The sequence below is a fragment of the Pleuronectes platessa genome, chromosome 16, assembly GCF_947347685.1.
Source record: "Pleuronectes platessa chromosome 16, fPlePla1.1, whole genome shotgun sequence".
Taxonomy (NCBI): Eukaryota; Metazoa; Chordata; class Actinopteri; order Pleuronectiformes; family Pleuronectidae; genus Pleuronectes; species Pleuronectes platessa.
Genome location: NC_070641.1, coordinates 10,276,782 through 10,301,822, shown reverse-complemented (window position 1 = coordinate 10,301,822; position 25,041 = coordinate 10,276,782). Strand labels below are relative to the sequence as shown.

The 25,041-nt window shown below is 43.8% G+C and overlaps 1 protein-coding gene across 1 annotated transcript in view; it reads left to right on the top strand.

The window, feature by feature from the left end:
* Window positions 1-1,878: 1,878 nt before the first annotated feature.
* The window catches only part of mrc2 (mannose receptor, C type 2), a 26,232-nt gene continuing 3,069 nt past the window's right edge, over window positions 1,879-25,041 (top strand). Inside the window, exons 1-27 of the mRNA XM_053443361.1 lie at window positions 1,879-2,250; window positions 9,370-9,786; window positions 12,129-12,302; window positions 12,464-12,628; window positions 13,481-13,594; window positions 13,780-13,923; window positions 14,018-14,209; window positions 14,993-15,147; window positions 15,278-15,382; window positions 18,727-18,842; window positions 18,966-19,108; window positions 20,345-20,562; window positions 20,658-20,800; window positions 20,915-21,011; window positions 21,146-21,275; window positions 21,469-21,501; window positions 21,615-21,781; window positions 22,103-22,271; window positions 22,363-22,505; window positions 22,627-22,735; window positions 22,911-23,077; window positions 23,178-23,286; window positions 23,379-23,617; window positions 23,729-23,891; window positions 24,011-24,160; window positions 24,443-24,556; window positions 24,975-25,041. The exon at window positions 24,975-25,041 is cut by the window's right edge and continues 113 nt beyond it. Coding sequence (XP_053299336.1) covers window positions 2,130-2,250; window positions 9,370-9,786; window positions 12,129-12,302; window positions 12,464-12,628; window positions 13,481-13,594; window positions 13,780-13,923; window positions 14,018-14,209; window positions 14,993-15,147; window positions 15,278-15,382; window positions 18,727-18,842; window positions 18,966-19,108; window positions 20,345-20,562; window positions 20,658-20,800; window positions 20,915-21,011; window positions 21,146-21,275; window positions 21,469-21,501; window positions 21,615-21,781; window positions 22,103-22,271; window positions 22,363-22,505; window positions 22,627-22,735; window positions 22,911-23,077; window positions 23,178-23,286; window positions 23,379-23,617; window positions 23,729-23,891; window positions 24,011-24,160; window positions 24,443-24,556; window positions 24,975-25,041 — 4,064 coding nt within the window. The 5' untranslated portion in view covers window positions 1,879-2,129. The remainder of the gene's footprint in view (window positions 2,251-9,369; window positions 9,787-12,128; window positions 12,303-12,463; window positions 12,629-13,480; window positions 13,595-13,779; window positions 13,924-14,017; window positions 14,210-14,992; window positions 15,148-15,277; window positions 15,383-18,726; window positions 18,843-18,965; window positions 19,109-20,344; window positions 20,563-20,657; window positions 20,801-20,914; window positions 21,012-21,145; window positions 21,276-21,468; window positions 21,502-21,614; window positions 21,782-22,102; window positions 22,272-22,362; window positions 22,506-22,626; window positions 22,736-22,910; window positions 23,078-23,177; window positions 23,287-23,378; window positions 23,618-23,728; window positions 23,892-24,010; window positions 24,161-24,442; window positions 24,557-24,974) is intronic.

Sequence of the window (25,041 nt, the reverse complement as noted above, 5' to 3'; positions counted from 1 at the left end):
ATAAAACCTTATTTCCATTTCTGTTGACTGAAACCATTAGTTTAAAAAAGCCTTTATTCAAATTTTTGCAGTAGGGGAGAGCGGGGTAATGTGGGACATTTTTTACATTTGCTCCCCTCTAGGTGAGCTAAACTGATATATTAGTAAAATTTACACATTTCCCATTAATTCAGGATGTTTTCTAGCAATGGAAATGATCAGAATGTCTTCAGGACAAAGGGCAGTGAAAATATGATTGTTTTAAAATAAGTGGTCCACTTACTTTTTCCACTTTAAAACTACTATAGTTAAAATCCCGACAGCTAGATTGACAACCACTAATTTCGGACTAGTAACAGAATCATGGGGATTGGTCAATTAAGCACATTTATGATTATTATGATTCATGTGATCTCTTGCACACCCTAGCTTACCTGCACATGGTTTCTCAGTCCAATTGGCAGGGACAGGGATATTGTTTTTCTCTGCGTATTCAAATGCCAGTTCACGGCACTTGACTGGAGCAAGGCCATGGAACTGGTCAGCTAGTTGTTTCAAGTGTTTGGCAAGCTCCTCCTACATCTCATCTGTGAATATTCTCTTTACCTCAGCTACTGCACCCCAGGCTACTGATTTTACTTCCCCTTTCTCTTTTTTCTTTATGAATCTTTTGAGGGTTGTCTTATCAATATTTCTTTCCCTTCCAGCTTTTCTTAAGGACTTCTTTCCTTGCATGACCTCAGCGGCTGCACTCTCCATCTCTGCGAGGGGTGATGGCCTCAGGTTGTCTTCCTGGTGTATATTTTCTTGGCATGATGGCTTTTCTACAATGTTTATGACATTAAAAATAAAACATATATAATGTAATATAACACTAAAATATGTTTAAGACTAAACTTAACTTGTGCTTCATGGTGGGGTAAAGTGAGACAATGTCCCACTTTACCCCACAGAATTTGTCCCACTTTACCCCGAAGCCACAATTTTAGAAAAACAACATCTCTTATCAATTCAGGCTAATCTTCAGCTAGCATTAATCACATGGTTTTATATGTTGGAAGTTCACCAACATGTATGATATAATTTTTCTACCTGAATCAATTTGTTTTGACACAACAGTTGATTAAGTTCAAAGCAAGAAAATGTACTTTTACATGCAAAAAACAAATTTTTGTGAAAAAACATACTTTCCACAGCACCAGAACCAACTTCTCCTTCATGGCAAGGGGGGAATGGGAGGGGCTTGAAAACATAATGGTCACATGACCACAAATGTGTTCAGTTGCTTAGATACAGGGGGTGTTTCACATCACCCAATGTCCCTCATTACCCCGCTCTCCCCTACTGCAAGATGTGTAGCTCCATACCGTAGAGTCCGTCATTTAGTTGAGTACGTATATATACCTACTTTTATTTGAGGAAATTACGTAAGCACACCAGAACCTTCGCAGAGCAGACATGCAGCTGTCACACGCTGCAAATGCACCCAGTATGGCTTGGGTGTAATGTTGCGCATTAAAAAGTCAGCGTCTAGACTGCCACAATAAAGAAGAGGAAGAAATTATCTCCTTCAACTGTTTGTCATGTTTTCATCACTGCTGATACAAATGCAGCTTGTACCATTCCCATTGCGGAGAGAAGCAAGATGTAAGTCTGTTTTTGACCAGTGCAAAAATATGTTTCGGTCGCCACCTCTTGAATTGGCACACGGCTCTAGAGTAAGTCATGACTGCACAAATCCGAAAGTTGTGAAGTTCTTTAAAAAAACAAAATTCCAAAATTTACAAAACAAGACTGAGAACGTGTAGTTGAAGCCCTCTGACCAGCCCCCATGATGGGAGACCTCTGGAGGTCCCCGGACCTCAGGTTGGGCACCATACAAACACTGACACTCACGCACACACACACACAAGCTGGTGACGCTGCTCCATTCATTCCAGTCTCATCTGACTGAGGAGGACGGAGCTCTAGCGGCGAAACTCTTCTGCAGCCTCCGTCTTCTGAGTCAAACACTCGGACACTTGTTCACTTTCTTTCCTCCCTCTGGTTTCTTCTTTTTTTTCTTCCCTGCTACCCGTGTGTGTGTGTGTGCATGTGTGCGTGTATATGCGTGTGCGGGTCTGCGTGTGTGTTGTAGCCCAGTTGTGAGCATGCAAGGCAGCGACCGAAACAAGGAACCGAGGGGAACATGGACGAGCCGGCAACTTCTCCTGTCCATCTGCACTTTCTATTTATTCATCCTCAGCGTGGAGCTGCAGAAGAGCGACTCCGGTGCGTAAAGATCTCAACTCTCGCTTTGACTCTCATTCTTGATTAAAGTGTGTGTGTGTGCGGTGGGGGGGACGGGGCCACACGGTGAAGCTATCGTGCATGCTTTAGTTCAGGCAACGATATAATGTCATCAAACTGTAGGAAAAAAGCAACGATTGCCGAAATCAGCTCTCTCTATCTCCCTCTCTCTCTGCGTGTGTGTGCGTATTTGGTGCTTTGGTATGCCACGAACCAAAAGTCCGAGCAGTGAGTGGAAACAGATGTGGAGGAGCTGGGGCAGGACGAGGAGGAGGGGGGAGGGAGGGAGCTGGGGCTGCAGGCTTATACTTTCTCTGTTTTGATTTACATTCTATGCCTAAAAGTTTATTTAAAGCTGCGAGGTGAATGGGCCTCTCTCGCTTTTTGTGTTCTGGTTCTGTTCTGGATTCTTTTTTTTTTTTTTATGTCGACACTGTAAAAAAAACAAAAAGTGACGTGGAGTGACGCCTCATCAGACAACCTGAGGGCAGATGTGACCTTTACATCCTGTTAGACGCTGCAATTAACACATTCAGTCCAGTGAACAGCAACTACAGTCATTACCGTGTTATGGGATGATGTGTGCAGGGGCAAGCCACCCACACAATGTTTACTGGCAGAGATCAGATTGGAAATTGACAGCACTTTCATAATCCATGCAGCTTTTGAACCAGCTTTAATTGACTTTCCCACTGCAGTGTGAGGGAATTGTGTTATGAAGTGGACTGCATGAATTGTTATAGTGCATTGAATTTGATAAGTGAAGTTAGGATAGGTTGAACCTTTACTGATCCCAATAGGGTAAATTCAATTTGAAACTGCATATATATAGGGAGAAATATAGTAAGACAATAAGAATACAAAAAGACTCCATGTAAATAAGATACAAAATAAACCTATTCCATACATGTGTAACAAGTCCCTTAAATCCAGATTCTACATATGAACTTTGTCCATGAAATACAGATTGTTATTGTAAATGTGCGTTTATAAATTCATGCATGTGTATTTATATAGAAATAACTAAAACAGTCAGATTGGATTAGACATTCATCAATCCCCTGTAGTGTAAATCCAATGTGACACAGCAGCACAACCAGTAGTTGAACATGGAGGAAGAGAGTAAGAGAAAAAAGAGACATAATCCAAATAAATAAGATGCAAATATATAAATGATATAGACAACAATATACAATGAATTATAGACTTATTCTACGCATGTTCTGCAATATGTATGTGTGATATGTCCCTTAAATCCAGGCTCTACTCTGCATGTGAAATATATCCATGAAATACAGGTTGTTATAGTACATTTGCAAATGTGTATAGATTCATGTGCAAATACAGATAAAGATAATATAAAGTCACTACCGAACTCTTTTATACCGTACAATCTGGGTCATCTCTGGTAATCATAACACAGGCAGCTTTCATAGAACAAATTTGTTAACCACATGTTTTCTAATCTGTTATCATTTAGTCACAATGATCTCTAAGAAGGATTTAACGTTGTTTAAATGTTAAGTTGTCTTGCTAATTTATTATGTTATTTTCATCAATGAGATAATGTGGGTTTACACATTTGCTCTTCACACTCCCTTATCCCTCATAAAATATAAACAGATCCTAAGTCATGTGAAGCTGTTTACGTCAAGGCCTCATTTAAAATGACCGACCGCATCTGCCAACAAACTCCCCCTTTTGCTAAATCTGAGAATCTCTTTTCAATCACTCGAAAACCAAATGGTGGAGCTGCAAAAGGAGACGAGGGTTTTTCCTTTGTTTTTACGAAATGTTGTCTCTTTGGATTTGTCCTTTTCTTTTACCGCCCACCAGAGTTTAACAGTGAATATATATAATCCGGGATCTGCAGCAGCTCAGCTTGTTGCTATGAACTTTCTTCTACTGTTTTATGATCAAAAGGAAAGATTTCTGCTTTGATTCGTCTGTGGCAAACAATGAAGGAAAGCTGAACTGTGACAGTGATGATACTCAGGATTATTTATATGCAATTCGATCCTGCTGTTACTATAGCAGAAGAGTTTATTTGGGCATGAGAGACATTTTAACTGCTGTGGGATGACATCGAGTCTCCAGTTGGGTGCTTGTGGATTGCACAAGTATGGTGAGAGGTATAACACATTTTAACTAATAAATCATCCTTTGGCATTTATTGATATCAACTGAAATGAGTATTTTTTTATCGTGTTGACATTCTGGTTATATCGCCCTGCTCCTGTTCCCAGACAGTAAAGTAAGAAGTACTTTATTCTGCTGTGCTCCCGGCTCCTCCTGAGCTGCAAGCATGCTTAAACCTGCAGCGTGATAAGGTGCTATCTCCATTATACTGTGCATAAGTGTGGGAGTGATGGAAAGTTTTCGACAGTGTGCGCTCAGTCTGACTCTGGTTTCTAAATTTGATTTGCGCTTTTTCCCAAAGGTTTCCGGTTTAGCTCTGTTTTCTGAGTGCGGCTGCAAAATGCAAATATAACCTCCCCCCCATGCTCTCCTCCCCCCTGTGCTCCTTGGGTAAGGTAAAACCCATCCACGGTCTGGATTGCCTCAGAGGCCAGGCCACCATAAAACACCAAAGACACAAACACAGCAGGCTGGAATTTCCTGCCTGTTTGTTGTTTGTCGCCGTGTCAACTCTGACCAGTTGAAGAGCAGCTCTTTCTGCATGTGCTTCAGTTTAGATCTTTAGATCAGATATACAGAAGGAATGTTGAAAACAATGTACTGAAATGTAATTATCCGGCTGCAACATTGAGTCACACTCATCCACCAAACAGTGTGATATTGAAAAGTTTATAACACTATATCTAACAAAAAAAAAAAAAACGTGCTATCAATGAATCACCCACAGTCCTGAGTATTGTTCTCGAACCTGATGCAACCGATGACTGTGTTGAGGAGGTGGAGGTTCTGGGAATATCTGCCTCTCTTGGCGAGTGTTGCTGGTTGTTCTTGGCCGTTGGCTTCGGCCTCTTTCTTCAGCAGAAAACTGTCTTCAGTGTTGAGGAAGGGGGAAAAAAAGGAAAAGAGGGGGTGACAGGGCAGAGAAGAGGATGAGATCACAGCTGGAGAGCTGTTGTGGCTGAGCCTTCACAGAGCTCAATGGCTTAAAGTTAATCTGGAATTCTGCACTCTCTCTGATTGCCCGGGAGTTTTCTCACATCAAACATCCCATCGTGTCCCCCCGCGCCGACTGGCATTAAAACCTCTTTTTGAATTTGCTTCATGCTGTCTGGAAGTTAAGCCCCAGGTTGTCGAGTGGTTCTGTAGCTTTTCACCAGGATCGTCTCATATTGTCGTTGACACTGAGCCTCACATCCGCACACTGAAGTGGATTCAACACAATGTTCTGCTGGTTTTAACAAGCGGGGTTCGAGTGTGAAAAGCCGATTTGTGGTCTGTTTTCTTCAAATGCCTTTTATTTGCATCGTGAAAATTACCAAGTGACTGATTTATTGGCATCTATGTGTCCGGCTAAACAAATATCCACATGGGTTTTACTTGTAGCTAAGTCCTGAGCTGAGATTACAGCGTAACACCATTTTATTGGTTGTCGTGGCAGAAATCACACTGTAGCTGCAGAGCAGAGCCAATCAGAACAGGGAGTCTGATTTTCACTCTTTTCTGACAATTAATTAGATAATCAAGGAAAATATTTATACGATAAATCAACTGTAATGTCGGTGAGGTTTAGGAGTTCACTGGGGAGGCCTGTCTGCAGGTGTTCGCATTTTTTATCTCCAACAAGGAGGACACAAAAACCAGTCAACTGATTACCATGACATTCTATGAAGGGTCTGGGATGCGAGGAAAATGCCCTTCAACTTTGGTGTGAATACAGATCTGGTCGTGGACCCTGGATTTTTTTTTACCTCGGGAGAAAGGGAGTTGATTTGATTGATTTCTTGAATTCATAGATCGTTGCTACGAAAAGCTTTGGGGACAGATTCTGGATCTAGTCAATTTCCATGTGGTCTCATAAGGAGACTGTTGGGCCTTTCTAGATTTTTGACATTTTTCTCCAGTCCTGGATTGATGTGAACAGATAAGCCTGATGAAAAGATAGTTTGTGTTAGTTTGACAAACTTTATTTTTTGGGGATTTAAAGGTTTTTGGTGTCCCTGTCAGACAACACACTTGCTCTGAATTGAGTCTTTCAAGTTTAAAACAATAAACTGGCTGCAAACAGTCCCAACAGCTGAGTATTAGTGGAAGATGGATGGCTTTATAAAAAGCACAGGGTGGTTATTATATCTGATTATACACAGAGCACTTTTTCAGACTCATTCGGAGGCGTTCTGCCACCGAGGCTGTGTTGCTGTGTTTGCTGTCGACCAAACGAACTAACGCAGCTTCTGAGAAACCTGACCACAGAGCCCGAGTGCGAGGAGAGGGGGCGTGTCGGCCGTCTCCTCCAGATTACAGGGATTTTGTTTTTATGGGGGCCTTTGATGAGACTCCATTGTCTCTGTGTCCGTAAAACCAGCGCAGGAGGTTTGAGTGTTTCGGCTGAGGGGTAGGAAACGAGGGATTGAGCGGACTGGAGGACCCGCACATGAGAGTCGTGTTTTTCAAGCAAATGCCCAGTGATCTTTCCCACCTTCCCCACTTCCTGGCCTCTCACAGGAGCTGGCCAGGTCGGAACATCGAGGGTCTTACTGTTTCTCCTCTGAATCTCACGTCAGGGAGAGGAGCTTCATGTTTATGTTGGGGATATGCTTTCTTTTCCAAAGTTGTTTTAATTTACGGTCACTCCCACACGCCCTGAAATATATTTCTTTGTCTTCCTGTGTTGCAACTTCACACACAGTCGTTACCACACACCAGCACATTTCGCAGTCCTGGACTTTCGGTTGCAAATCTCTAAATCCTGCAAGAAAAAAAGAAAAGGAAAGAAAAGACAAACAGAACTGAAGGAAAACCACATATTTTTATGGAGAAAGGGTGTCGGGTTGTGTTCCCGAAAATCCAGATTCTACATATGAACTTTGTCCATGAAATACAGATTGTTATTGTAAATGTGCGTTTATAAGTTCATGCATGTGTATTTATATAGAAATAACTAAAACAGTCAGATTGGATTAGACATTCATCGATCCCCTGTAGTGTAAATCCAATTGGACACAGCAGCACAACCAGTAGTTGAACATGGAGGAAGATAGTAAGAGAAAAAAGAGACATAATCCAAATAAATAAGATGCAAATATATAAATGATATAGACAACAATATACAATGAATTATAGACTTATTCTACGCATGTTCTGCAATATGTATGTGTGATATGTCCCTTAAATCAAGGCTCTACTCTGCATGTGAAATATATCCATGAAATACAGGTTGTTATAGTACATTTGCAAATGTGTATAGATTCATGTGCAAATACAGATAAAGATAATATAAAGTCACTACCGAACTATTTTATACCGTACAATCTGGGTCATCTCTGGTAATCATAACACAGGCAGCTTTCATAGAACAAATTTGTTAACCACATGTTTTCTAATCTGTTATCATTTAGTCACAATGATCTCTAAGAAGGATTTAACGTTGTTTAAATGTTAAGTTGTCTTGCTAATTTATTATGTTTTTTTCATCAATGAGATAATGTGGGTTTACACATTTGCTCTTCACACTCCCTTATCCCTCATCAAAAATAAACAGATCCTAAGTTATCTGAAGCTGTTTACGTCAAGGCCTCATTTTAAAATGACCGACCGCATCTGCCAACAAACTCCCCCTTTTGCTAAATCGGAGAATCTCTTTTCAATCACTCGAAAACCAAATGGTGGAGCTGCAAAAGGAGACGAGGGTTTTTCCTTTGTTTTTACGAAATGTTGTCTCTTTGGATTTGTCCTTTTCTTTTACCGCCCACCAGAGTTTAACAGTGAATATATATAATCCGGGATCTGCAGCAGCTCAGCTTGTTGCTATGAACTTTCTTCTACTGTGTTATGATAAAAGGAAAGATTTGTGCTTTGATTTTGATTTGTGCCACACGCCCTGAAATATATTTCTTTGTCTTCCTGTGTTGCAACTTCACACACAGTCGTTACCACACACCAGCACATTTCGCAGTCCTGGACTTTCGGTTGCAAATCTCTAAATCCTGCAAGAAAAAAAGAAAAGGAAAGAAAAGACAAACAGAACTGAAGGAAAACCACATATTTTTATGGAGAAAGGGTGTCGGGTTGTGTTCCCGAAAATCCAGTCACTGCGCCTGGCGTCCAGCCACTGCTGCGGATGTGTCAAGTTCAACACATTTTCTTTGCAGTAACTCGCTATTTTTTGTTAACATCTTTATTTATTCTGGGTGTCGGGAACATGCAGGAGAGTACTGTAAGGCTCTGTGGGTAACACCTCACGAGCAGATAGAGCTCCTCGGAGAATCGGACCCAAGTAAAAGACATCAGTGTGCGGTGGTGAGAAGTCGGCAGCGTGAAAACAGTTACCATTTCACCCCTGAGGGCCATTACAGTTTCATCAAATTAATCAAATTCAGACCTGTTAACATTCGCTTACACGAGTCACATGCACGTATGAGTCACTGTTCTGATTCCCATGATGGTGTCGTCACATATTCATGCACCGCTCTCTCCGCAGTTTAACCCAGAAGAAATAGACACCACAAGCTGAAGTGAACAAGGAGAGAGGCTTTTCCAGGTCAAACCGGGGAATGGGGTTATTTCTTGAGATGCACTGTGAAATACTTCAACCAATCCTAACCTAACATTAAAAACATGTGCAGCCCTCTTTCACGGTTTATAGCATGTCATTTCAATAACTTCCTGCTGAGACCCCTGTCGTATAATGTGCATGCAGGATTTTAGGGTTATTACAGGATTACTAGAGGATTAATACCTCTGAAGTGCAGGTACGTCAGAGTCCACGACTCAAACTAGTTTTTAACCCAGCAGCAGGTCCAGTAATGGAGATATCGATCTGCTCCGTGACCTCTTCTCCTGCCACACTAGCTGCTAACAAGGGCTCCTGTTTTCATCAGCATTATTGACTCGCACCACTGTTGACCTCTCTCTCTCTCTCTCTCTCTCTCTCTCTCTCCCCCCCCCCCCCCCCCCCCCCCACAGAGCCACTGGACTCTGATGAGTTTGCTTTCTTCCATGAGGGAGAGAACGGGTGCCTGGGGGTGCAGGATCACTCCCTCATCCTGTCCAAATCCTGTGAGGAAGACAACCAGCGCTGGAAGTGGGTGACCCGAGGACGCCTGTTCAACCTGGGCTCCTCGCTTTGCCTGGGAGTGACCACCGGTAACTTTACCTCCAAGTCGCACAAGACTCCTCTGGGCGTGTACACATGTGACCGGGAGCCGCCCAGAGTACGCTGGTCCTGGACCTGTGGCCAGATGCTGGAGAACCTCAACGGCTACCTTCCCTCGCCGTCGATTTTGAACTCCTCCGCCGCCTCCTCGCCCTCCTCGCCCTCCAAGCTGAAATGGACTGTGCATGGTGGCATGCATGAGGACCTGTGTGCCAAAACGTATCGTGGTAAGAAGCAGGATCACAGTAGCTCTGATTCTCTTTACCTCTCTTATGCAAAAAGGTTTTCAAAATAATTACACTTCCAGATTCCCATTAACATTAACACAAACATTAAATAGAAAATGGAATAGTAAGAGATAGTATAGGAATATGAATGTGATTGTTTTCATTAACCCCACAAAAACTAATTTCGGCCCTAGCAATCAAAACAATAACAAAGATCAAGTTTGATGAAGTAGTGAAGCAGCGTTGAATCATGGGCGCAAATCATTTTCACGGATGAGGCAATGTATTTTAATCGGGGATTTATCTGAGTTTGAATGTTGTTGGAAACATCTTTGGTTTACACAAGTCAAAGAAAAATATACAGCTCTCACTATATACATCTGGGTCAAGTTGTTGTTATACATTTGAATGAAGAATTGCTACATATTTTAATCTTCAAAAGTAATTATAAATTAAAAAATATATACAAAATGATACAGCAAAACAAAAGTGAGGAATGACATACCAGACAGGGTTAGGGTTAGGGTTAGGGCTTGCACATCTCGTCTCCCATTAGGCTGTGGTGACCAATGAGCTGCTCCCTCCCCGTGTGTTGTGCTGCCTCTCTGCGGCAGATAGTCTTACTGTTGCGGGCGCCACAGCTGCATCTGATCCACTGGACGTTGCTGTGATGGAATCTTCCAGGACACGCGGCTGGCTGCCAGTCAGAAAGCCAAGCAAAACACTCCCGGTGTTTGTAAACTCCAGTAAACACTCAGAGTTGACCCTACCCTCAAGTATATTTGTATTTATTTATAGTTTTCACTCCGGATTAAATATGACCACACTGGTTTGCAGCTAAGCCTCATTTCCGCTGTCAGGGCCATTCTGACCAGTATCGAATGTCATGGTTGTTCGTTGAGAAACTTCGCCGTAGCTGAACGACTTTTAGCTTATAATTAAAAGCAGATCTGCCAAAAACATAAGACCAGAAACACTCCTTTTGCTTTCTTCTTTACTATTCCTCTTTTATTTCATTGTTTTGTGGCAACTTGATCCATGGACATATTTAACTTTCATCTGCCGATCTTCACAAGTTTTCTTTGTGGAGTCAACTGGAAGCCGGAGAGGAATACCTCTGACATTAGTCAACCGGGGGAGCAGCTCCACTGCAGCCAGACAGTGGTGGAGCACAGAGGGGAAGTCAGCGAGGGAGCTTCAGAAATCTTTCCTCCCTCATTTAACATGTCTGCCCTACTTTCCATTGGCCTAAAGTGTTTTGGTAACACTACAGATCCAGGCTCCCCCTCTCTCTTCCTCTCTCTCCAGCTCTCTCCCTCACTGTTGGCCTTCTCTTCACACCAAACTACACTGGTGGAAAGAACAAATGGACTCCTGTATTTTGGGGACCTCAGACGATTTTGTCAAACTGCAGGAATCAGATATAAGTTAGAAAGGTACTGAGTAGAGCGTGATATCTTCCCTTAGTTAAATTCACTTTACCCGCCCCCTGATCCGAATGTGGACAAAAGTTGTAATGGTCATTACTCGACCCCTACCACATCCTTCCACCAAATTCTACGGTAATCCGTTCGGTTGTTTTTGTGTATTCCTGCTAAATAACAGATAAACAAACAGATGAAAACATTACCTCCTTGATGGAGTAAATTAAACTAGTCTAAAAACTGCTCATAGATCCAGCTTTGAAACACAAATATTGTGACTGTTCGCTGTCCTGGCTCCTATCTAATATACATGGTCAACTCTGGTGTTTATTTTAAAATTAAATAAATAAAAAAGTTTAGTTGTACTTATATGGCACTTACATGTAGCACTTGTAGTTTGGCTTTCTTGAAGCAAATTGTACTTACTTGATTCTTGCTGTTTTGGGTTTGTAGCCTCATGGTTGAATGCACTTATTGTAAGTCGCTTTGGATAAAAGCGTCAGCTAAATGAAATGTAATGTATATCGATGAAAACAATAACAAAATACCTATATGAGAACGTGGTGAAGCAGTGTGGGATCACTGCTAAAAGAAACTGCTTTTGAGTTTAAATATTCAAATCCAGCCTTTTTTCCCTAAATCCACAGCTGTTAATTCAATTTCCACATAAACTTCAGAAAAGAAAATATTAAGTTTTCCTCATAACCTTCCTTTATTTATTTGTTTGCCCCTCCCTCTGCTGACCACTGGTTAGCTTTATTGTTTTGACTGGAATATCAGCCTCTGTTTGATTATGCGAGTCGCTGAGAAAACAGATACGGTATTTCAGCTCAGCACAGCTCGCAGCCATAACGTTAGGCAAGTCAAGCGAGTCAGAGATTTACAGTACCCCCCCCCCCCCTCTCTTTTTCCTGACAGAGATCTACACCATCCAGGGCAGCTCTAACGGCCGCCCCTGCCACCTGCCCTTCCTGTACGATAGCCAGTGGTTCCACAGCTGCACCGGTATCGGCCGGGAGGACGGTCACCTCTGGTGCGCCACCACCTTTGACTATGGCAAGGACGAGAGCTGGGGGTTTTGTCCTGTTAAGAGTGAGTGATCACTTTGTAATTTCCGGACTTTACTGTTACATCTCTCAGCTCACTGAAGCCCAATTATCTCACTCGGCTTCTTTTCAGCCGTGTCCACTCTGGTGTCCTCCTACTCTCTCCTCTGCTCACACTGACTCCTCTCGTCTCTCCCTCGCTCTCAGGCAGCGGCTGTGAGACATTCTGGGATACTGACCCGCTGACGGACAGCTGTTACCAGTTTAACTTCCACGCTACGTTGTCATGGAGCGAGGCACGGATCAGTTGCCAGCAGCAGGGGGCAGACCTGCTGAGCATCACCAAGCTGCATGAGCAGACCTACATTAACGGTAACGTCAGTGGGAAGAAGGTGTTCACATCTGTTGAAGCTTCTGAAATAAATGTTTTGTTTTTCCTCTACCTACAACTTCTGTGTCACAGTACTGATAAAGTCTGAATCTATTCCATGAAATCATCTAATTGGTTTTATCTGTTAACTAATCCTCGATATATAACATGATCACTGTCTGTACACATGCTGCTTCTACACTTAACACAGCGGTTAATCTAAACACAACACATCAGATACATGACCCAAAAATCTATTAGAAAATCTACGGTGGCCCAGAAGTGCAAATCAGATTAACAAATTAAAAAAATACAGCAAGAGAAAAAAAGGACAAATTAGAAAACACAACAGCAAAACAAGAAACACATCAGAAATAAATCAGAAATGTCAACAAATGAATCAACTGGCGAAAATCTACGGTGGCCCTGAAGTGCATTCCAGACGACAGCAACCAATCACAAAACATAACTGCAAATCTACTTACAACTAATTATTAACACAATGTACAAAATAGGACATTTTATTTTTTTCCTTTGACAAATTCAAAAGTCAGTAGCGGGGAAATGTGCTTACAGCATAACGTCTTACAAACAAACACTGTCCTGTGGTTTGTATATTCAATCTTCCAACAGGAGTAGTGGATTTTGTTTCTGGTCAAACTCTCTTCTCACTATTCTCACAAAAAACTAAATTTTTTATTGAATCGTGTGTTGACAGTTAAAATCCTGACTGACTTGAGAGGCTCTTCAGCCTATAAGTGAAAGCAGTGTTGAAAGTTGCCTTCTTTTCTGTCCTCCCTCTCAAAAGTGAACAGAGAAAACCATCTGAGAAAGGTATTGTCCTGCTGTTATAGGTTTTCTGTCCGGCTACAGCGCTGCTTTGTGGATTGGCCTCAATGACCTGGACATCAACGGGGGCTGGCAGTGGGCCGACTCCTCACCGCTCAAGTATCTCAACTGGGAACAAGGTTAGCCTGGAAAAACCAAGTCAAGCTTTGAAGCCTGATATTTTGTTTGAAACATTTGCTTCCCACAGAAGGCCTTCTCATTTTGAATTCAAACAAACACAGCCACAGTCTTTTACTGTTGAGAATGTTGTGCTTCGATCGAGGACATGAGAGACGTTCTGATGGGTTCTATGTCTCATCCTCAGACCAGCCGAGTCACGAAGATGAGGAGAACTGTGCTGTGATCAGGACTGAGTCTTCAGGTCGCTGGCAAAACCGCGATTGTTCTGGTGCTCTGCCGTATGTCTGTAAGAAGAGGCCCAATGCCACCCTGGACCCCTTCACTACAGGTCTGTGCATTCGTCCTTTCAAATAAAACACAGCAGTATCAGTCCAGCCAAGGTGCCAACGTCCACAGCTCGATTGTTTTTTCTGCTCCCATAGACTCTTGGACGGATGATAAGAAGTACGAGTGTGATATGGGCTGGCAGGCCTTCCAGGCCGGCTGCTACAAGGTGACTTCAGAGAAGAGCGACTGGGATACGGCTCAGAAAACCTGCCAGAAGATGGAGGCCAACCTGGTCAGCCTCCACACCCTACCTGAGCTGGAGTTCATCCTTCACAACTTGAAAAAAGGTGATTTCTTTTTTTATAGCCCTGTACCTTTTCCCTCTGAATTGCAGAAGATGAAATCCTACAAATCATATTCCCTTTTCACTTCGTCTGTGTTTATTCACTGTGACCTGTCAGATTTGTGTTTCAAGCTTAAACTTGACTCCTGTTACCTGCTCTTTGGGTTCTATGGCTGCTCCACAGGGATTTCATCTTGTCTTTAGATTGACGGAGGGAAATGTACAATATTTGTATTAATATTGTCTGTATAGACGTAGAAGAAGAAAAAAACATCAGGCTTAGCGAAGACAAAAAATTGAAATGTTCTGAAGTACAATGGGTCAGGGGGAGTCCACACACTCACATCTATAACAACAATACAAATTCTGATTTGTTTGATCGTGACCTTGACCTTTGTCCTCATGTGGGGATGGTTTGACGGACGACCTGAAAACATAATTCCCTGACACATACCACATCCTTCCATTATGTTTCCTGGTAATCCCGTCCATTATTGTGTTCTTGGCGGAGGTAAAAAATATAGATTATGTTATGTTTTTAGCCCATGCCTTCACACCAAGCTCAAATGTTGTGGAAACGAGACAGTTCCAGTTTCCTTCCTGAGCTGATTAACAGCACATGAAGTGAGAAACCAAATATTTAGGTCATGGATGTTCTCCAACTTCATTATTGAACCCCGTGGAAAAAGTGAGAATTTCATATGAAGGCCATCGTTTGAGCCCAATCCTATTTTTAAGCCAACTTCTTCCATAACTGGATTCTTGTGTTGTGTGTGTCTTCTGTCAGACATCGAACAGCTGTGGATAGGGCTCCATGACACCGTAATGCAAATGGACTTCCAGTGGACCGACCACACGCCTGTCATCTTCACCTACTGGCACCCGTTTGAACCCAATAACTTCCGCAACACCCAAGAGGACTGCGTCTCTATGTGGGGGCTCGTGAGTGACCACCCTCACCCTCACGCTGACCCCTCTCCAAAGCCAAATGACTGTCAGCAATTCTCCTCCATCTGTATATATTCAACAGCTGTGCTCTCTTGTTTGGTTTGTGTCTTGCTTGCATGTGCAGGACGGCCGCTGGGACGACAGCCCTTGTAATTTGACCCTGCCCTCCATCTGTAAGAAACCAGGAACAAAGAGTGATGGGAAACCTAAACATCAAGAGTGCAAACAAGTAGGGCTCTTTTCCTCTCTTGAAGATTCCGCTGAGAACACATCAGTGGTCTTATTCCAGCTGATGACAGTCTGCAATGTTAAGGGGAACATAACTATTACTGTTATTATTATAATATTTCAGCCATTTCTTCACCTTTGACCCCATTTCCCAGAGCTGCAGCCCGGCTCTCGCCCGTCCGCCGGCCCACTCGTCTGCCCTGAGCCTCTAACTGTAACACAAATCACTCCCTTAAGACTTGGAGGTTTAACAGGCATACCAGACACACACACACACACACACACACACACACACACACACATACTCAAGGCTTCTGCAACTCAATGGACAGAAAAGAGAGAGAAAAAGTTAGAGTCAAAATTCATTTTTTAAACAGCTATCTTTGTAAGGTCACTGCATTGAATTCATTCATTGTGAGCAACCTAACCCAAACTTTTTCAAACTTCCCCTATCTAATTGGTCCTGACAAGGACAGTGTTTCAGTGGGGAAGGTCCTTGAGAGGTTACACGCACACACGCACACACGCACACACACACACACACACACACACGCACACACAGAGTACTTTGGCTTCATGCATGATTTTAAAAAGTCAAAGTAAAAACAAATCAAATAGAGACGTTTGTTTCTTCATTCAGTACTAGCACTGACTTCATACATTACCGTGCACTGTGGCGCCCACTACTTCACCCACATGATGAAGAGAACCACATCTGGAGGATCCATCAACATCTGTCTCTGTTTCCACACTACTTAACTCTCTCCATATGAGATTACACGGCAGATACCTGACTTCTACCTGCTTCCTGAAAATCTTTATTGTCAAAGTCAGTGGGTTCTTTATCAGTGATGTGTGACTTATAGGGAACTATCCCAGTGAGAAACGATATCACAGTGTGTGTCTGTGTATATGAAGGAGTGTTACATCTTTGTGTGTTCATGTGTTGACTCATGATGCAAATGATCTGAAGCTGAGGGTCGTGCTTGATCTCAGCTGCTCGGCCTTCAACAAAGATCCCTGTATGGATGGACCATTGTTTGGCGTGATGAATCTTTACCCCACTCCCCGGGGAGCGAGGCGTCAGGGGTGGTAATGTGACAGGGGTCATTTGGCATGGCGCACGCTGCAGGGCCCTGCGGCGGTGTGGCTTGTTTTCGAGCAGATGATCTCACTACACGCAACATGTGAAACAACAATGAGAGCCCGCTGACCGTCTCTGCACCATTCAACCAAACGATAACCAAAACCATTTACCCCATCCCGAGCTCATTCCTCAAAAAAACACAACAGATTGCTCATTATTGCAACGCCGTCATATTAAACTATTGTTTTCTTCTGTCTACCTACCAAAGATAGTGATATTATTATGAGGGAAGCGCAGCTGCTTCATGTGCGGATAAACAGTGAGATCAGAAAAAGACTGATCGCTAAAGTCGGAGGCAGCATGTGGTTTCAGCAGCTGCTAAGGCCCCTCAGACACAAGGGGGGCCCGAAAATAATGAAAATGCAAACTCCCTGGGTTCCTGTGTTCATTATTGTTAATGTTTAAGGAGACAGTTGTCGAATAGTACAACAGATTTCTTTGAGATTAAGGGATATGAAATTACAAAGATAATTTTGTAACTCAAAAAAAGGCTTATGGTGATACTGTCTGTCGGTTTTTATGCCTCTGTGCCAGTAAAGGTGAAAGGTGAAGATCGCCCTGATTGGTTTATAAAAGCAACAGCTCTTAAAGACTTTGAAGCAATATCTTTAACTTGAGTACAACCAGTCACCTGGACTCAAAGATAAGCTGAGTATATTTTGAAGGTTAAAGGTCAAGGTCACTGGGACCTCTCAAACCTCATTGTTTTAGCCTTGTGAACGTGTTATCTTAAAAATTCTTTCCAATTTCTCAAAAATGGTCACTTTGACGGATCAACTGGATAGTTACGGGTGGTGAAAGGTCAAACGTCAAGCTCAGGGTGGCCTCAAAACACAACAAACATTTGTTTGGGCCCCTTGTCTGCCTTTAGGGAATATCTTCAACTTTTGATAAGGTGTCACTTGCACTGAAACTTTCAATTTCAGTGTTCAAAGGTCAAAGGTCATGGTGAACCATGTGTCTGGGGAAAAAGTGCATTTACCCTGAAACCGCACTGGGTGACCAAATCATTCCATAAAGATTCTGCATATTTTCAAATGTTTCTTCTTTAAATCAAAATGAGGGTATGGGGTTGAAAATTATATTTGTATATTTGGTCATAATGGTTACATCATGGAAAAATACTCAAGATGTTTGATGTTCTGCAGATAATAAAGACAGAAAAGAGGGAGATCATATTTAAGGAGATGTGAGATCAGGCCTCTCCAGCAGGTATAATATTTGAGGTTTCTGTCCAGATGCCCAACGTGGCTGTGCAAAAAGCCCGAGGTGGAGCATATTCACAAGAAGCTGCACTTTCTCTCCCTTCCGATCTCACTCAATATCTCACCCCTTGTGACCCTCGACGTGTTGGCTGCATCTGCGCACCTCCACGACTACAGTGCAAGAGCCGACAGGAGGGATCGAGGCCAGGGAAAAGTTATTTCTGCGTGCATAGACTTGTTCTTTTTTGTATTCTGCATTCAGGATAAAATCCGGTCGTACGAGTGGTAAAGTCAATTGTTTTCTGGGAAATCGTTTGTGTTTTTCACTTCCCCTGTTTGTCTGTCTGTTTGCTAGTGAGCAAAATGTGTTTTAAAGTACTCAACAGATGTGAAATTCAGTGGAAGATTAAGGGCAAAGGAATGATGTGGTTAGTGTTTCAAGGGGAGCGATTACGTCCTCCGCCCTCAAACAAAATGTGAATTTGATGTCATTTGATGCTGTTTTCCTTAAACTGCTCCAGCTAGTTGTTGCCCTAGTCCCTTACTTTGTGCTGCTACTGAGCTGTTTAAAATGTAGCACTGCACTTCCATTAATATTAGCATAATTGCTGTTCACCTGTAGTGTGATGGCCATAGAGTGATTTCAAATTATTGAACCAGAATGGAACAGAGCAGACACCTTCATCAAGGCCTCACAGTCCTTTTAAATACAAGCAAGCTGCATCCAAAGTTCACAAACGCTCACAGATATCTGTTACCTTAACGTGTTTGATTGTTTTTGTTAAGATCCTTTAATTATTCTTGGAAAACAGTGAAAAATCTTTTAATGTTAAAAAAGTACAAAGAATAGAAATTCTCTGGATCCACCAATCCACTGAGTTTCCTCTCTTAAGGTGCTTCATTTCCATATCTGCCTAATTGCCTCTCCTCTTCCTCTTCCTCTCCCTCTCGCTCTTCCTCTTCCTCTTCCTCTTCCTCTTCCTCTCCTCTCAGGGCTGGAAGTGGCACAGTCCAGCTTGTTACTGGGTGGGAGAAGAGCTACTCACCTTTGATAAAGCCAGGAAATCCTGTGAGGAACAAGGAGCCTTCCTTGTTACCATTACAAATAGGTGGGTACACCAGCGTTCACACACCTGGACACACACACACACACACACACTTTACCTTGAAAGTCTTCACAGTCTGCCTTGTCATAGCTTGCTTTCCTTAAGGCCCTGTTTAAACCTCCGCAGGTTCGAGCAGGCCTTCGCTAACAGCCTGTTGTTCGGTCGCTTGGGAGATTCCCTCTGGATCGGCCTCCATGATCAAAGCGGCTCTTTCCGCTGGCTCAGTGGTGACGAAGTGACCTACACCAACTGGAATCGGGACGAGCCAGGTAGCACAGAAACATGATTTACAGAATTAACTCTGGATTAAGTTGTCAAAACAGACAACAGGAAAAGAGCAACCTTTTTGGTCCAAATCAGGGTGTCGTAAAGGATATAAATGAGGAATCCGATTCAATTGTATATTGATGAAACATCTCTTAAAACCTTATAGATCTGTTTTACCTATAATAAGCACATCAACATTTTTTTACAAGGTTTTTTCATTGGTCTGTTTGATTCAGCTCTGGTCTTTTATTACTGCTGTTGTAATTTCATTGTGCCTCATTTATTAGTTGTTACCACTGTCGCTGTGATGAGTTCACTTCCCTGAGGGGATTATTATAGTTTCCTCCAATCCATCGCTGTGGATTTTCAATTGACCAAAACATGAGGTCCATTCTGAACAAGAGCAAGTTTGGGCTTTAATCCAATTCAAAGAAGAAGCTGGATTGTACTGGTTTTGTTTTCTATTAAATGCTGATATCCTGATTGCTCTATACGGAAGCATTGATAAGCTGATTATCCGAGCACAGCAGACACAACCTGAGGTTAATGCATCAAAATCTGAACCATTTGTTGAGGATATTGTGAAACAGTCTCACGACACATTGTGATGGCGGCAGCACAGGAATGAGGCAGGAAATGTGATCAAGGTGTTCTCTTTATACAGATAATCATGAAACCAGACCTTTTAGACATTTAAAACCTGGTCACGGGCGAGTCTTCTGGCCTGATAGATCCAGATATTTGGACTTTGACCTCTGCACAGATTATAGCCAGAGTCTGTTACTTCAGTTGGATTGGCTGGCTGGATGGAGGCCGACGTTGTTAAACTTCAACTGAAGGTTTTCGTCATAGGATGATGTTTTTTGTATTGACACTGGTGAGTACCATAGACTGTATATACTCCTTATAAGGCTTTAATCATAACAGCCAAAATCCAACACCAATGATTGACTTGTAGAAGAAACCTTTGGTTGGATTTTTACATGATTTATTATTATTATTAAACCTCACTTCCACCTCAAGACCTTTACTTTGAAGCCCGAGTTTGGTGAGAAATGCAATAGGAAAAAAAAATCTTAATTTATTTAAGTAAATATGTGTTTGCCCTATACTAACAGACCACACAGCAGTTTAGGAAATATGATCCTTAATGATGATCGGTAAGAGAGTTCAGAGGAAGAGAGTTCTTCTGTTTTCTTCTCTTTACTCACCTACGTCTCACCCGGTGTCTATTTCAGTCAACGTCCATGGCGGCTGCGTTTCCATGGCGACGGGCTTCGCAACAGGCCTGTGGGAGGTGAAGGACTGTGCGTCATACAAGGCCAAATTCATCTGCAGACAGAACCAGGACACGTCTCCGAGCCCCGAGCCGCCCGTCCCCCAGCCCACCCCGAGTCTCAGCGGCTCCTGTCCCAGCGGCTGGAAGAGCAACAGTAACCTGCGCTACTGCTACAAGGTTCGTCCCAGAAAACGTTTCACACTGGGAGTGTCTTTTACAGTGAAGTCAAACTTTACCATGTGTGCATGACCTCTTCACTACCTGTGCTGCAGGTGTTTCAATACTCGCAGCTGGAGCAGAAGCTGAGCTGGCTGCAGGCTCACCTGTTCTGCCGGAGACACGGCGCCGACCTGCTGAGCATCAGCGGCCCGGACGAGGAGCACTTTGTCCTACAGGTCCTCCATGAGGCCTTCGGGTAGGTGGGCATAGACCAGCTGATAGGTGATGATGATGATGAGTGTGACGATGATGATGATGATGATGATGATGATGATGATGATGATGATGATGATGAAGCTTTGGTCCATAGGGAATCCGAGGACCATGAGCAGCATTGGTTTTGGATTGGCCTCAACCGCAGGAACCCCATTGACAATGGTAGTTGGAAGTGGAGCGACGGTTTGCCTGTGAGTAATGAAAAGATATCTGCGCCCAAAAAAAAGGCAACTTAAACAATTTAAAAGGAAAAACTGATTGTCCAGATTGTTTTTTTTTTTTAAATGATGCTTGAAACAGAATCTGTTTGTCGTTTGTGTTCCAGTTCACGTACCAGAACTTCGGCCGCTACTATTACAACATTCGGCAGTGTGCTGCGGCAGACTTGGGCACAATGACGTGGCTGGCCATGCACTGTGACTCAGAGATGGACTGGATCTGCAAGATCCCCAGAGGTACAGCTACACCCGACTTTATCTTTATGAATATTTAAAAGGTCCTGTGGATGAAATTGGTATTTTAGTCCTGGATATATTTAGATTCTACATCTGAAATATTGTTTTCTTATTTGCGGTACGTCTTAATTCATTTCTCCCCCCCGGCTAATATTGCATGTAACACACCTTTTCCTTGCTCCTGTTTTCTTAGGTAGTGTTGAGAAGGAACCAGAAATCTCTGAAGGTCAGTTTTATTTTCTTTGCTCTCAACTTCACCACTAAATGTAATGAAATAATTGTTTATTTGAAAACCCTCCTGTGATGTCTGCCCATGTTTCTCGCCACGTGTTCCATCAGGCACCTCTTCACCCGAGTGGATTCCCTTCCAGGAGGCTGAATATAAATTTTTCGACCAGCGCAACACTTGGGACCAGGCCCAGAGGATTTGCTCCTGGTTTGACTCCTCGCTGGCGTCCGTCCACTCGGCGGAGGAAGACGCTTTCCTGGGCAGCACTTTACGCAAGGCACTGGACACTTTATCAAAATCTTCATCACCCTTTATAGGAGTTGATTTAACCCGAAGAGGCAATTGATCACGATGGTGTCTGCAAGTGGTCCAGTTTAATCTGGGCAACGACGTGATACACTGACCCTAAATCACCACTAATTATGGTGTCTGCATACTGCATCACCACCACACTGTGTAACTGCAGTTCAGGATGAAATAACTGTGCATTTACAGTAACACTGTGGTATAAACCTGCAGTACTTTCTTTTTTTCTGAACAAACTCTGAATATTCAAGGCCGCTGCAGCCTTGTTCACAGTTTCTCTCTCCCGTTTTAGATGGTGAGAGCAGAGGGTGATAACTGGTGGCTGGGGCTTCACACCTACGAAAACGATGGCCGTTTCCGCTGGTCTGACCACTCTGTGCTCAATTACGTGTCCTGGGCCCTCGGGAGGCCGCATCCGCTCAGCCGCGACCGCAGATGTGTTCACATGTCGGCCAACAAAGGTACGAGGAGCAGCCGGGATGTGAGACCTCTGGAGGCTCAATGAAAAGGCAGTGCACTTAACGCCCGCTTGTGTTTGTCACTTCCCAACAGCGGACTGGGCCGATCAGAAATGCCCCTCTGACCTGCCCTACATCTGTAAGAGAGTGAACGTCACGGGCACCATTCCTCCGACTCCATCATCCCCCCACCCCCCCGCAGGCTGCCCGGATGAATGGGCGTCCTATCAGCATAAGGTAGATTTGTCATTGTTGTACAGCAAACAGGCCGAGAGGCATGGCAACTAAAGAGTAATAGTTTATCGAATGCACCTTTAACTGTCCGGACGCAAACTGACCTGATCTGAATTCTGTGAAGTGTTTCAGGGTGTTCGATCAGTTGTACCGGGTCACGTGGTCTGCGTCCAAGCTGAGATGTGAGACTCAGGGAGGTGTGCTGGCAGTGGTGACCAATCATCTGGAGCAAGGTAATTACAGCCGAACCCTCACAAAGAAGGAGAGGTGGTTAGACCCACTCAATCATTCTATCCATCCATCGGTTTGCACTTGCGTGTCCTTATCTTTAAACCTTTACTGAAGTTTGTTAGCCAAGTCTCACCACGCTCATGCCCACTGTGACCCAATCGATTCTCCGCCCCACAGCCTTCGTCACCACCCTGCTGAACAACGCCAGTGTTGACCTCTGGGTGGGTTTGACCTCGGGCTCTAAAGGTCACTTCCAATGGGCCAAGGCTGGCCTGCTCAGCTACACCAACTGGGGCCCCGGAGAGCCGCTCGACAACAGTGGACCGCACCAAAACAAGACACGGGTATAGCCCACTCACAACAACACCCACCAATCACAGCTCTGATGCTTTGGTGTTGTCCTCGCTCTGTTCAAGTTCTGATCATGTCACTGTCGCCTCTCAGGGAAACTGCGTGGTGATGATTCACGGGAACCCGCAGAAGAACGCCGGCATGTGGGCCTCCCGCGCCTGTGAGATGGAGCGTAATGGCTACATTTGTCAGAGGCATCAAGGTGTGGAGCTCATTATTACCTCAACTACGTGTGAAATTTTAAATCTGGAGACTTGCAATTGTGTTGACGCACAGTGAACCTTGTTTCTTCAGACCAAGGTCTCCCTCCGGCACCCGCCCTGATTCCTGCCTCCCTGTCGGAGCCTGTGGAGTTGGGTGGAGTGACGTACCGGGTGGTGGAGAAGCGCCTGGACTGGACCGGCGCTTTGCATCTGTGTGAATCTTTGAACGGGACTCTGGCCACGGTGAAGGATCCCTACCAGCAGGCGTACCTCACGCTTCTGATCAACCGCCTGCACCGGCCGGCCTGGGTGGCTCTCTACAACTACGGAGTGAGCCTGAGATCTTAACTTTAATATAATCACCTGAGTCACACGAGGCTCAACAGTGTTTTCCACGCTACAGGACGCAGTGATTCTCAACTTGTACTTTCTTTGATTCAGGGACGGAGCTTCACCTGGCTGGGGGAAGAAGAGGTGTCGTATTCCAACTGGAAAGATGGGGAGCCCAATCACATGGCTGGATGCGGTCACATGACCACCACTGGGCAGTGGACAATGACTCCCTGTGACGCTAAGCTTGATGCTGCAATCTGTCAAATTAGTGGTATTTATTTGTAAAATAACACCAATATACAACAGTCTATACATTATAAAAACCTAAACTTGACTTTCATTTGAGATAAACCAAACTTAATTAATCCCTGATGTCTTTCTCCCTGCCAGACGAGCCTGTGGGTCACCAATGGATCTACCCTGGCAAGTGTCCCAACTCTGTCGGGGATTGGGCCTGGGTGTCTTTCAGAAACCACTGTTATGCCTTCAACCTGCAAACACTCAGACTACAGCAGGACGCTCGCATGTCCTGTAAAAAAGGTAAGAGGAGAGCTGCAGGAGCTCGGCCGTCGCTTACACTCGTCCCTCTCTGCTCAGACTCCTGCTGCGTTTGCCCACACGGCCTCCCCACACTGAACTGAAAGCCAATTAAGTGCAACACTTCTGACCTTCTCCGCTGCAAACAATTGACCAGATGCATCAATATGTCTAAATTTAGGAGTGTTTCATTGAGCCTGCCGCACCACTGGTGAATCTCCCTGCACAATCAATTCTGTTTTGTTCCATTTCTGTCCTTTTCCTTTCTCTTTTCCTCTCTTCTAGAGGGAGCAGAGCTTCTCTCGGTCTTGGACGAGACGGAGAACGGATTTGTGTGGGAACACATCCAGAGCTCCGCGGAGCAGGCACATGGAGCTTGGCTGGGCATCAGCGTGAAAGGTCCAACCTCAAACAGCATCCACAGCAGCAGACTTACCAACCTTCAGAAAGTTTAAATCCAAACTTTACCGTTTTGTGCCACTTTGAGTTGAATTATCCCGCTCTGTTTGAATCTAATTTTACCGGATTAATTATGATATCGTTACCAGAATAATCATGAAAGAATTAATTAAATAGAGGAAACACGATAAAGACTGTTTCTCTCAATGTGATAGCGAGGGGCCTTATCTTCAAAAGTTAATAATTTAAACATCATAATTACTACGACTCAATTAATATAATTTGACATGCTCAGAAACATGCTTGATAAGCTAATGGAAAGAACTGAAGCCAATCTTGGAAACCTTTATGACTCATGCTGTACAACGTGCTCTCCTGTTTACGTGTCTGGGTGCGTGCGCTTGTGTCCCCGCTGCAGGTAGGGGTCTAGTGTGGAGCGAGGACACGGAGATGTCCTACACCAACTGGGAGGTGCACGATCTCGC